This window comes from Ciconia boyciana, chromosome 7 (genome assembly GCF_034638445.1).
Source record: "Ciconia boyciana chromosome 7, ASM3463844v1, whole genome shotgun sequence".
Taxonomy (NCBI): domain Eukaryota; kingdom Metazoa; phylum Chordata; class Aves; order Ciconiiformes; family Ciconiidae; genus Ciconia; species Ciconia boyciana.
This window is the reverse complement of record NC_132940.1, coordinates 58,913,827-58,926,217: the sequence shown is the minus strand read 5'-3', so window position 1 is coordinate 58,926,217 and position 12,391 is coordinate 58,913,827. Positions and strand designations below refer to the sequence as shown.

The 12,391-nt window shown below is 35.4% G+C and overlaps 1 protein-coding gene across 7 annotated transcripts in view; it reads left to right on the top strand.

The window, feature by feature from the left end:
- The window catches only part of PIK3CA (phosphatidylinositol-4,5-bisphosphate 3-kinase catalytic subunit alpha), a 46,473-nt gene that overhangs the window by 24,791 nt on the left and 9,291 nt on the right, over positions 1–12,391 (top strand). For all 7 annotated transcript variants that reach the window (XR_012043276.1, XM_072866632.1, XM_072866630.1 and 4 more), the window contains 11 exons: positions 1,746–1,851; positions 2,987–3,139; positions 3,248–3,382; positions 7,154–7,278; positions 7,568–7,649; positions 8,125–8,289; positions 8,863–8,966; positions 10,188–10,359; positions 10,728–10,834; positions 11,251–11,372; positions 11,917–11,995. Coding sequence is in view for 6 of the 7 variants with exons in the window: in XM_072866632.1 (XP_072722733.1) it covers positions 1,746–1,851; positions 2,987–3,139; positions 3,248–3,382; positions 7,154–7,278; positions 7,568–7,649; positions 8,125–8,289; positions 8,863–8,966; positions 10,188–10,359; positions 10,728–10,834; positions 11,251–11,372; positions 11,917–11,995 (1,350 nt within the window). In the remaining variant the exon portion in view is untranslated. The remainder of the gene's footprint in view (positions 1–1,745; positions 1,852–2,986; positions 3,140–3,247; positions 3,383–7,153; positions 7,279–7,567; positions 7,650–8,124; positions 8,290–8,862; positions 8,967–10,187; positions 10,360–10,727; positions 10,835–11,250; positions 11,373–11,916; positions 11,996–12,391) is intronic.

Below are 12,391 nucleotides of genomic sequence, written 5' to 3'. Positions count from 1 at the left end.
TTAATTTAATTCAAACATAAGTATTTTGTCTCATTGCATATAATAGTATAGTTTCTTTACTGAATAGATCTGTATTACATGTGCATTTGCAGTTGCCTCTGAAACTCCAATATAATTACTCATTAATGCTGTGAAATCAGCATAGCTCTGGGCGACTGAGCTCTGGTTTTGACTACGGATTAATAGCAGGTGTTCCAGTTGCAGGTTCAGATTTCACTTTCAGCATGAGGCAATGTGATGCAATGTAACCTGCAAATTTGTTTTGGTGAGGTTGCACAGTGTGTACCAAAGAAGAACCACTGAGTGTGGAGAGATAGGTATAATTTGCTAACATGGAAATCACTGCCAGCTCTGGGCTAATTATTTTCAGGAGATTTGACCTACCATGAATATTATCTGGAAAAATAAATCACATGAACTTAAAAGTGCTATGAGTGTGCAAAAAGAAGCTTTATATGAGCATATATAAACATATTGAGAAAAAGTGTCTAAAAGATGTTGAATTTCTGCCTGTAACTGACTAATGAGGAGGTGTGAAATTTCAACATCTGCTAGGATAAGATGCAAAGTATGTGTTCTGAAGTAATTCTTGACTTGTATTTTCTGTCTGACTTTATCTTTGAAAGTTTCAAAATGTATTCATATTTTTTGTCTGTACATTTTCTATTAATATGATTAGTTGTTATAATTAGAGGGCCTAATAATATACACAGTTATTGAAAAATAGCCTCTCCCTCAGAGTTTCCTCAAAGATAGCTATACTTGAACTGATAGTTTAACTGTTTTAGAGATAAAATCTTCTTGGAAAGGTGAAGGGTGCAGCTTGAAAGCATGGATATAATCACACAGATCTGTATTATATGAAATGAACACATAAGAAAAGTGAATTAAAGTTTATCTGCCAATTTCTTCATTTTTAGAGAAGGGCTTGGACAGTTATTTCTTTGTAAAACTCTGCTTTTAGTAGCTACAGACACATTGAAACATTAATGCTGTCCTTGGAAGCTGCTGCCTCTTCCAACTGAGAAAATTCAGCTTGGCAATCCGCTTAGGAAAATAAACTGTATTCAGAAGTTCCTCTTCAAAAGCACAGTTCTGCCAATTGGGAGAGAAAGTCTACTTAGAGAAGTTCATGAAAACAAAATGTGTATTCCTGTAGAACCAATCTGTGGTCTTATTACTATGGTAAATATAACAATATCTGAGTTAGGAATATTGCTTTGGATTTCTGTGTTATATTTCTGTGTTATATTCCCATCTTGCAGTTATCTTTCTATTTTCTAGCAGTTCAAATTTAGTTCAGTTCTGAAAGCTATGCCACATTTTTTCCCACTTGCTTTTTTTTTCCCTGAAGTGAAAAATATTTCACAAGCTAAACCTTATATTAGTGTAGCACATATACAGATTCATTATCTTTAGGTCATACCTATGCTGACAGTTACAGTCAGGTTTGCAAGAGTGAAAGTGAATGAACCTATTACTAAGTTTGCAGGAATTGAACCTAGCATGACTTTTTAAACAGTGTTGGTGCTAGAAGGCTAATCGGGGAAGTTTCCATTCCCAAAAGGAGTAGAGTGGTCAAATGCATGTAGGAGAACCCTTCTTCAGTAAGAAGGTGTACTTTATGCACATATACAGTTTAGATAGGAATATAACAAATGCTTTTTAGCATAACTGTTGACTGAATGCAGTTGTCTCCATGCTCTCCTTTAACCTAGTTTTATTCTGCTTTTTCAATCTTACAGATGGAATGAATGGCTATTGTATGACATGTACATTCCTGATCTTCCACGTGCTGCTCGGCTCTGCCTTTCTATCTGTTCTGTTAAAGGCCGGAAGGGTGCTAAAGAGGTAAAATACTTCATGGCTTTAATACGCTAACGACCAAAAGCTACTTAAGTCAAGTTTGGGATGATATTTGGTAAATGCTGTCCTGGCAATGAGTCTTAGTTCAATGTTTGATTTGAATCCGATTAAAATAGGGGTTTTTCTTTTCTTGTATCTAATTCAGACTACCACTTTTTTGTGGTCAAAAATTAACATGGAAAAAAGCTTATCTGTTCAATGCTGTAAATAGTGTCTATACTGTATTGCCAGACCCAAAGATCAGTGTTAGTCTTTTGAGGTGCAAGTGCCTTTAAACTCAAGTTTCTAAACCCATAAGTTACTTACCTATTTATTAAAAAAGAGCAATATTTATACTTGAATTTGGAGTTGATTTTTAAGGTAGAGAAAAACTGTGCTGCTTTAGCATTTTATGCAAGATTCCAAATAGTAATTTTTAAGAATCTACATATGGCATCAAATTCTAGCCACCGGAATCATTACATTCTGGGTTTGAGTGTGTGTCACAGGTACTATATAGTTTTTTGTCTACAACCAGGTTTATGCATCTTATAGAATCAGAGAATGCCTTGGGTTGGAAGGGACCTTTAAAGATCATCTAGTCCACCCCCCCTGCCATGGGCAGGGACATCTTTCACTAGATCAGGTTTCTCAAAGCCCCACTCAGCCTGACCTTGAACACTTCCAATGATGGGGCATCCACAGCTTCTCTGGGCAACCTGTTCCAGTGTCTCACCACCCTAATTGTTAAAAACAAAATAAAAAAAAACCCAACAAAACCACAACTTATGGTCAATCTAAACCTATTCTCTTTCAATTTAAAACTGTTGCCCTTTGTCCTGTCACTACAGGGCTTTGTAAAAAGTCTCCATCTGTCAAAAAAATTCCCCCTCTCTCCATTATCTTGTGTTATTTTGATGCAGGGAAATGTTAGCATGTGTTTGCAAGCATTTTGAAATTATTCTGCAAAATGACTGGCATGACAGTCATTCATAGAAAAATATGGTACAGCTTCCACAACCTGCTTTCAGCTAATCTGGGAATGTAACAGCTTGCTCTGGAGTGAAAATGTTATTTCTCCTAACTCACTCTGCAGTAATTAATAGATGACACTGAAAAATCATCTTTCCATCTCTTTAAGGAACACTGTCCATTGGCTTGGGGAAATATAAACATGTTTGATTACACAGACACTCTTGTATCTGGGAAAATGGCTTTGAATCTTTGGGCAGTACCTCATGGGCTGGAGGATTTGTTGAATCCTATTGGTGTTACTGGATCAAATCCAAATAAGGTAAGTATTTGCATGCCAGTTTCCTCTTTAGGAGTACCTTTTCAAAATATGCTGTATTATAATTAGTATCATTCAACAGAAAAAGTAATTTAAATTCCCTTTATATAGGAAACTCCATGTTTAGAGCTGGAATTTGATTGGTTTAGCAATCCTGTAAAGTTTCCAGATATGATGGTGATCGAAGAACATGCCAATTGGACTATATCCCGTGAACTGGGGTTTAACTACAGCTATGCAGGGCTGGTAAGGCAAACTCCCCTTCCAAGATTAGCTACTAAAATACGTCAGTATTATTTATTTTACTCTGTATATTAGTTATAACGAAAACTTTTTTCATGTATCCTGATTTATTGTAAAATTAAGAAATCAACTTTTTGTTTTGTGTTTAGCAAAGTGAGTAGTATATTCTCATTTCTTTATATTACCAGTAAACTGACCTAATGCTTCACAGAACAACCAAAACACTTTAAAGAGAAACTGTCTTACTGTGCAAACGGTTAGGGCCTTCTGGGCACTTTTATATTGCTAATTCAGATGTCTAAAGTACTTAGCTTAACTTTTGAAAAGTTGTAATTCTTCTTCAGTGATACTGTTTTATTTTGTTACAATTTCATGTCTACAGGTAGGCTTTCTTTTGTAACCTAGAGGTGCTTGTAACTCTTTACTGGCTTGTTTAATGGGCTAATTATGACCATAAGTACAGGGAATTCTAAGGGAATTGATTGGCATACACGAGTGCAGTCCTCTATCTCCTCTCTTCCATGAAGAAAATCTGTGCGTTGACAATTGGCTGTTTGGTGCGTTCTTAAAAGCTCATTTTTGATGATTAAAAGGAGAAAAAAAGAAAAGCAGTAGAGCTAAAAATGCTATGTATTTAAAGACAAGGCTGTGAAGTTAGTTAGTATGTTTTACATTTTCTTCTGGAGGCTGTTTCAAAGACTTGAGAGTTTCCCCAAGAGAGCTTTGTGGTCTGTGTGAAGGAGAGTCTCTGGGTGGAAAGTTTCGCTGTGCCAAAAAGTGCGTAGGTGCAATAAGCTTCCAGTCTGGGAATTCTGGTGATATTTATAATAGTCCCATCTCATATTTTGAACAAAGTGTTGTAGGTGTTTGATTTCTCTGGATACTCTACAGGAAGTTCATCATAAAGTGGCATATCTGCTTATGGTATATACTGTGACTGAGCAGTGCTGCAAGGCTCTTAAGTGTTTAAGGACAGCTGGCTTCTTGGTAAATAACATTCCTTTGCTATAACATAGCCTATTACCTGGGCTTATATATGCTCAGCTAATTGTTTTGTTCCATCTGTAGGCAAAAATAGAAAATGGTGAGGAGAATAAGCTCTCACTTCAGTGACAAAGTAATGATGAACTTACACTTTACAATTAAAAAAACCCCCAACATTCTGAGGTAGAATAAAGTCTCAAATTACTACCTTTTCTTTTTTGTGATAATCCTTACAATACTGTAGAAGAAGGTCATAGTGCTTAAATATGGAGAAAGCATATTTGCATCAATGACTAAGTTGACAGGGAAACTGTATATCACTGCTTTGGTCTCTCTTTCTCATTATTCATGCTGCTTTTCTTTCAACCCTCCTCATTGTCTGCCAAAATCCTTTTATTGCTTATCCTTTCTTAAATCATTTCATTAAATGCTTGGTAAGTTTGAATATCACTGCTTATATCTTAGTATTGTATTTGTCCCCTTTATCTTTTAATGTGTGGTATCTTCAGGACTGAAGCCAAATTTCTATATTCAGGTACTGTGCATATTTATAGCTGTTTGTAATACTATCTATATTTAGGGAGTTAAAAGGCAATGTGGTGTTACTCATTCAAAAATCAGATACTAGATTACTGTGTAGCATTGGCTATATCTGAAAGAGGTAGAAAATGCTTGTCTGAAATGGTCAAAATCGGCAAAGCAGTCACTGAGAGATGATTTTTCCATAAATGTTTTTGTTATGATGCAAAGAGCATAACTTTTTTTTGTTTAACCTTGAAATGCATTACACTGCATTTAAAATCAATTAATAAATACTTATAAGAGATCATTTATAGGTCCATTAATATCTCAAATATGAAAGAATTTTCAAATATTAAATCTAATTTACTGTCCCACAATTCATAGAATTTCAAGTTTTTGGTGTTGACCGCAACAGGATAAATGCATTTTCCTTCTGGGCTTGACCTAAACTATGATCTTTCTGACCCACTATGCAGGTACATTTTATACTTTTTTGACTTTCACTTACTATTTAGGATGACTCTTTGGGAATCAAGATGAATATGTACAATTAATCACTTGTTCAATATCAACTATTTGATGTTATGTCAGGAGTAGGGTGATTATAAAGTCATTTATCCATCAACTTCCTTACAGAATGACTCTGGCTTTGCTACTTGCACTGTATCCATCACCATAATATTTAAGAATGCGTTCTAGAAATTTTCCTGTGACACACAGATAATAGTCCTGAATAATTTTCCCCCACTTCTAAGTCCAGTCCATGTGCTTCAGAAAGGTAATAAAAAAACCATGGTGATGCACTAAGATCTCACTGTCACACTACTAACAGGGCAAGGTACTAAAAATCCTGTGAGTTGGTTGATTCATACCTTAATATTGGTGGATGCAAGCTTGAAGGCCAGAATATTCTTGTCCCATGTAATAATAGTGAACCCATCATGGGAACACGTAATTTATCTAATTAAAGATAAATGTAGAGTAGAGAACTTTCAGTCTCAAGTAGGTAGCATGTGGTATAACCTGACAACTGTTTCTATATTTGTGTATATTCTTAGAAATAACACTACTTCACCTTTTAAAGGGTGCCTTGATCCTCCTACCTGGAAATTTCAGATTGTCCTTTTCTTTTTTTCTTTTAAATCTGAATGTATTGGAAAGACTTTCTGTAAAAGACATGTAGGTATTTCTGCTTCAAAGTACTAGTTCAACCAGTTGAAAATTTCTGTCAACAAAACTGGCAGACAAAGCTCAGTTTGTTCTTGCTTATTATCTTGTTTAATGGGCTCAGTAGAAATTGCCTAGGGAGAGAGCAGAACAAGAGGTCAAATACTGTGGTTCTACAGTTTAAACAATCTGAACTTGGAAAAGAGTTGATCTTACTCTTTTGTAGTAGTAGGTATCATACAGGTGTGAAAATGTGAGTTCAGTATAAAACCACTGTTGAACTCTTGTAGAATTTTTGGGATAGCTTCATCTTAAGTGTCAAAGTTGTTTATTACAGTTGTATTTTATACTAAAGGCAATAATATAAGCTGCTTAAGATTTCTCTTTTTTGCAGTGCAATTGATTCTGTAGTTGAAACCTCAGAAACTGCATCATTTCATATGTTGCTTTGTGAAAAACACATTAAATGAACTAAGAAATGGAAAGTATAGGAGAAAAATCAAGTAGTAGTAGTAGTTCTAATTCCTCTGCCATTGGTCTAAGCTGGTTCTGATAAATGAAGTCTTAGATACAATTAATTTCAGCATGTACCAGTTCTGTTTTCTGTGCTCTTTGGGGAATATCTTATACTAATTCTTGTTAATGTTTTCCAGTCTTCCTGTTACTCAGGCTTTCCTACAGTGCTCTACCTTTCATTTACCTAGCTTCATGCCCCATTTTCTGCTTTTTCAGTTCTGATTCTTTTTCACTCCTTTCAGCAGCTCTCAACAATCTCAAAACTGGAGACACAAATGACCAGTTTCATTTTGTGCTGCATTATGTTGTTCATCGGATGTCAACTGCTGCTATTTCTCCACACAGCTGACTTAGTTGAAATGTACCGCTTGTCACAGTAGTGACTAAAAGCAGTTCTAGAAATCAAAGGCCTAGTCTTTCATCTCTCTCTCTTTAAATTTTAAGTCCTCAGTTATAACGAAAGGAAACAACAAGATAGTATTGCATAGGCTATAAGTGTTGCTATGCTGTTAAAATACTTCATGTATGTTGTATGACAACAGAATGAAATGTGCGGACGGTTACTGGACCACTTTCTCTCTGCAGAGTAACAGAATAGCTAGAGATAACGAATTAAGAGAAAGTGACAAGGAGCAACTGCGAGCCATATGTACAAGAGATCCTTTGTCTGAAATCACTGAGCAAGAGAAGGACTTCCTGTGGAGCCACAGGTATTTAAAAATAAAAAACAAACCAAAGAACAACTCTTGTTGTTACAGTCAAACTTCACCCATTCGCTCCAGATTTGTCATGATTGTCTTGGGTTTTGCTCCCAAAATTAGTTTACATTTTTCCCATTACTGCAGTCTTACCTTTGTGCATGGATCCTGACACCACCTTATGGTATCAATGGGATTCTGCTGACAAAGGAAGAAAAAGGTGCAAGACTGAGGGGACATAGTAGATGCTTATCGAAGCAAAAATGACGTTTTGTACATACAACTTTTTTCTCTTTTGCAGACACTATTGCGTGAATACTCCAGAAATTCTGCCCAAATTACTTTTGTCTGTTAAATGGAATTCTAGAGATGAAGTGGCCCAGGTAACATATAGCACTGAAGAAGTTTTACGTTTTGAAGAAGCTTTAAAATATGCTATTTTAAAGAAAAGTTAAAGCAAGTTAAAAACATGTTATGTGTGCATGATACATTGAATGAAAACTTAGATGATTCAAGTTGCCACTATAATTGACTGATCAGTCTTGTCCATTGTTCCTGTTCTTTAGCTCAGTCTCAGTCTTAGGATTTCCTCTTGGTGGCATTACTTGAATCCTTGTTATGTTGCTGATTTGTCAATTACAGTTAAAGGTGATGTTTTGTCTTCATTCTTTTAATAGTGGATAAAATAATAAAGTCAGCTGGCAACTAATACCAAATTGTTTATTGAGAGAGGACTGGCATGTAAACAGCTTCTACTCAGAAGCAGTTTGTGTCTGATGATACTTTCTAATGGCTGTGTATTACAACTTCTTCCTAATCAATGCAAATGTGTAACATGGTTGGACTTCTTGTCCACAGATGTACTGTTTGGTAAAAGATTGGCCTCCAATCAAGCCAGAGCAAGCAATGGAGCTTTTGGACTGTAATTATCCAGATCCAATGGTGCGAGCTTTTGCAGTTCGGTGTCTAGAGAAGTACTTGACAGACGACAAACTGTCTCAGTACTTAATCCAGCTAGTACAGGTATATAACATATTTTGGTATGCTTGATGTCTTCTGTACATTCGATAGTCACAGAGGCTTAAAATACAACAAAACTTATGATGTGAAAAAGGGTCATCAAAAGTATCTGTTTGCATTGCAGATTTAGTAGGAGGAGATGAAATGTAGTTCATTTTCTATAGTGCTGTGGTTTTGCTTGTTGATATTAAATGCCAAAATTTTGCAGAGATGCGGAACTGTTCTACCAGCTGGAACAGGCAGTTATTTCAGATGTCCTATTTCAGCTGTCCTTTACATATGGTAAAGCATGAGCAGAAGCATCTTCTCAAAATTTTGAGCAAGTTGAGGCTAAAATGTTTGGTAACAGCAAAGAAAGCATCAGATGGTAAGCTCTTGAAATAGAGGCAGCCAATGCACTGTTAGCAGATACTGTTCAAATCCTAACGCATGCAAGTATTAATACCAAGATCAGTCATTCTACAAAATTTAATGTAAAACATAGATTGCTTTTTATTTAACTGCCTTTAATCTGTATATTATTCATAGAAAGAATAACTGCAGCTGATTTTTTTTTTCCTCTTTATCCTTAACTAGGTTCTGAAATATGAACAGTATTTAGATAATCAGCTTGTGAGATTTTTACTCAAGAAAGCACTGACCAATCAAAGGATAGGACACTTCTTCTTTTGGCATTTAAAGTAAGCTTAATATCATGTTAAGGGGTGGTGGGATTCTTATTAGCTGTAAACAATTAGTTGTTCTAAAAGCTTGGCATACTAAATGTCCTTTTTAAGGAAAATATTACCACTTAAAATAACATTTATTTTATATTGGTTAAGAGTTTGAATGCATAGTTTGGTAACAGAAGTCATCCCTTGCAGTTTCAAAAGGTAGTTAATAATAATACTTAGTCTTGTACTTCCTTTTATCTAATGATGATTAATCTAAAAGCAGGATGGTCTAACTAAGCTTGCTGGAAGCCTCCCATATTGTTAGCTGTTTATAACTTTGACAGATTTCTGCTGTTTGAACTTTATTTTGTATGCCAGATCCCCCACCAGTCTTTTCCAGAAAATTTTAGAAATAGTTGAGGCCTAAAGAAAGCCACCCAATTTGATCAGATAAGGCTTTGAAAAATAACTGTTCATACATGCTTATTAAAGACTTTATGGAGCTTGATAGCCAAAATATCTGAGTGTTCTTCCTTACTAAGTATAACGTGGGCTTTTGTAATTCCTGGTGTTGAGAAGGCTGACCATAAATTAGCCTACAGCATACTGGATTGTAGCTAGGTCTCACCTAAAAATGCTGTTCTAATATAGTGTGATCAGACACAGAAATAGAAGCAAGGAATATTTGTTGTGCTTTCAGTTTTCTACTTCCCTTGGTAATCATCAAGGATAATGGAATAAGTTGCCTGATTAACTTGTTTGAGGGGATGTATTTTCAGACTGTGCGAAGACTGAGAGTAGGAAAGAACAAGGAGACTAGAGGGGCCACAGCCTGGGATTGGCTAAATGAGACAAGGCGAAAATGGAACAGGTTAGCTTTGCTCTCAGCAAAGAAATCTGGATCTTGAATTGAAAGCTTGAGGTTTACTACAGAGTTTCTGGGAAGCATGGATTTTGAATAAAGGCAAGGGGCAGAGAAGGACATAAATAAAGGCAAAGGGACAGGATGTATCAAGAAGGAATGGGGAAAAAGCCTATAAACTCTGTGCTGAATTAGTTGTAAAGGGTGCTGAAGTCTGATCCGTCCTGTCAAAAGGAGATGAGTTGTGGGAGGTCAATACAAGTTACTTACCTGAAAAGAAGGATCTCTAAGCAGCCCCTCAGGAAGATGTTACAGGTATAGCTTCATTTTTGGCACCTCTAAGTGGTCTTGTCTTTAAGCTATAACTGTTCTTCCTCTCTGTGTAGGTCTGAAATGCACAATAAAACTGTAAGTCAGAGGTTTGGTTTACTTCTGGAGTCCTATTGTCGAGCGTGTGGAATGTACCTAAAGCATCTGAGCAGGCAGGTGGAGGCTATGGAGAAGTTGATTAACCTCACAGATATTCTCAAGCAGGAAAAAAAAGATGAGACCCAGAAGGTATTATAAGCTGTCCACATACCAAAAGTGTTGCTGTTGAGTCACAGGAATTACTTAGAACTGTGTTTTATTTAATTAACTGGAAAAGTATTAATGCTAACTTCAGTAGATAGTGTGTTATCCTATCTGTTATTCAGTAGATAGTGTATTACAGAAGCTGTAATATTTTGAGTGCATTGCCATTGTCTACCTCCTTAAGGCAACAGAACTAAAGTTAAGGGTTTCAGTTTGTGTAATATGTGGCTAAGTGGAGTTGCTTCTGTTGGAACTGTGCAAAACTGTGCTTTAAAACCAAAGCTAAAATCTGCTACATACCTTCATTTACGTGTAATTAGTGTTCTCAAAATGTGAATGTGATTATTTATCAGGTGCAGATGAAGTTTCTTGTTGAACAAATGAGACGGCCAGATTTTATGGATGCTTTACAAGGTTTTATCTCTCCTCTTAATCCTGCACATCAACTGGGAAATCTTCGGTATTGTCTTCAATTTTGAAATTTGTCTAGATATTTAAGTAAATGCTTAGTAATGTTAACATTAACAATGTTAAGGTTTAATGCTAACATACTAAATGTTAGTTTAGTTAACTAGTTAGTTAATCTTCAAAGTTAACTGAATAAAATTTGTAGCAGAGTAATTAATAAAGAGTGAAGTAGTTTCAGTCTAATGGTTTAACAAATTAGGGAACAACATGACAGTTAGCTGTTCCTTTAAGGTGACAGGAACAATTTAAGTTTGAAGCTGAAAGTAAAAGTGGTTGATTTTGGTTACCTGTGTGTCTTTGATGCTAGTTCAAAGAGTTTGAAGAAAACAGGGAGAACTTAGTAGTATTACAGAAACATAGTATGAGAATCAAATTGTGCCTGTTTCATAGAAATCTTCTCTCTTATAGGCTTGAGGAGTGCAGGATAATGTCATCTGCAAAAAGGCCCCTGTGGTTGAACTGGGAAAATCCAGATATTATGTCTGAATTGTTATTCCAGAACAATGAGATAATCTTTAAAAATGGAGACGGTAAGGAAAAATAAGTGTAATCCAAAAGCTACATATCTGTTGTTTTCCCAACCTACTGTTTAGTATTTTTTCGAAGAATATAAAATACATATATTGAAAAAAACTTTAAAAAAAAAAATCATCTGAGCAAAGCAGTTTTCTTTTCCATAAAAATTAAGCATGCACAAATAAGTATTTGTCTCAGTCATGTACCAATTTTGTATGTTCTAAGATGCTCAGTATGTTGAGGTGGAACACGATACTATTTAATACTTTGGGTTTTTTACTTGAAAATGTCTTCAAGATATTACAGATACGTAATCTGTAATTCCATTGTTATGTTTTTAGTGTATATTTTTAACAGCTTTGAAATTGCCACCACAAATTTGTATTAATTCTCAACTATTTAAAATGTGCTTTTCTCTATTGAGAGAACAAAACCTACACTAAACTATGCAAGCCTCATTTCCTTTAAACATACTTTTTGAAGGAAAAGTAAAATAAGATGTAACAAAGTGTTCTGGTGTTATGAAATTTGCAATTTCTGTGTATTTGACTATTCCAGACTTGCGTCAGGACATGCTGACACTTCAGATAATTAGAATTATGGAAAACATCTGGCAAAATCAGGGTCTTGATCTTCGGTAAGCAGTAGAGGTCATTCTCAAGCAATACTGTTCTTAATGGGTTTTGCATTGGTTTGTTACCAGAGATTGCTTCTGTTCTCCCAAGGGTAATAAATGAAATGCTATAAATAGACATGTTTGTACACATTAGAGCGATTTTAATATATTTTTTTAATAACCTTCAGTTAGCTAAACTACTGGATTCTGTAAAGATAAGATTGAATTTGAAAAATACTTAAGTCTAAATCAAGTACATACGAATGATCTACATACCAGGAGGGGCTACTAGAGCTAACACACACTAGCCACACTATGGTCTACTGATGGTATCTGTAGGATTTGCTTTGAACAAGTTGCCAAACTTGCAGCCCTGTTGAGCGATAACTCTTTGCAGTTGGTATTTTCATTTCAGTA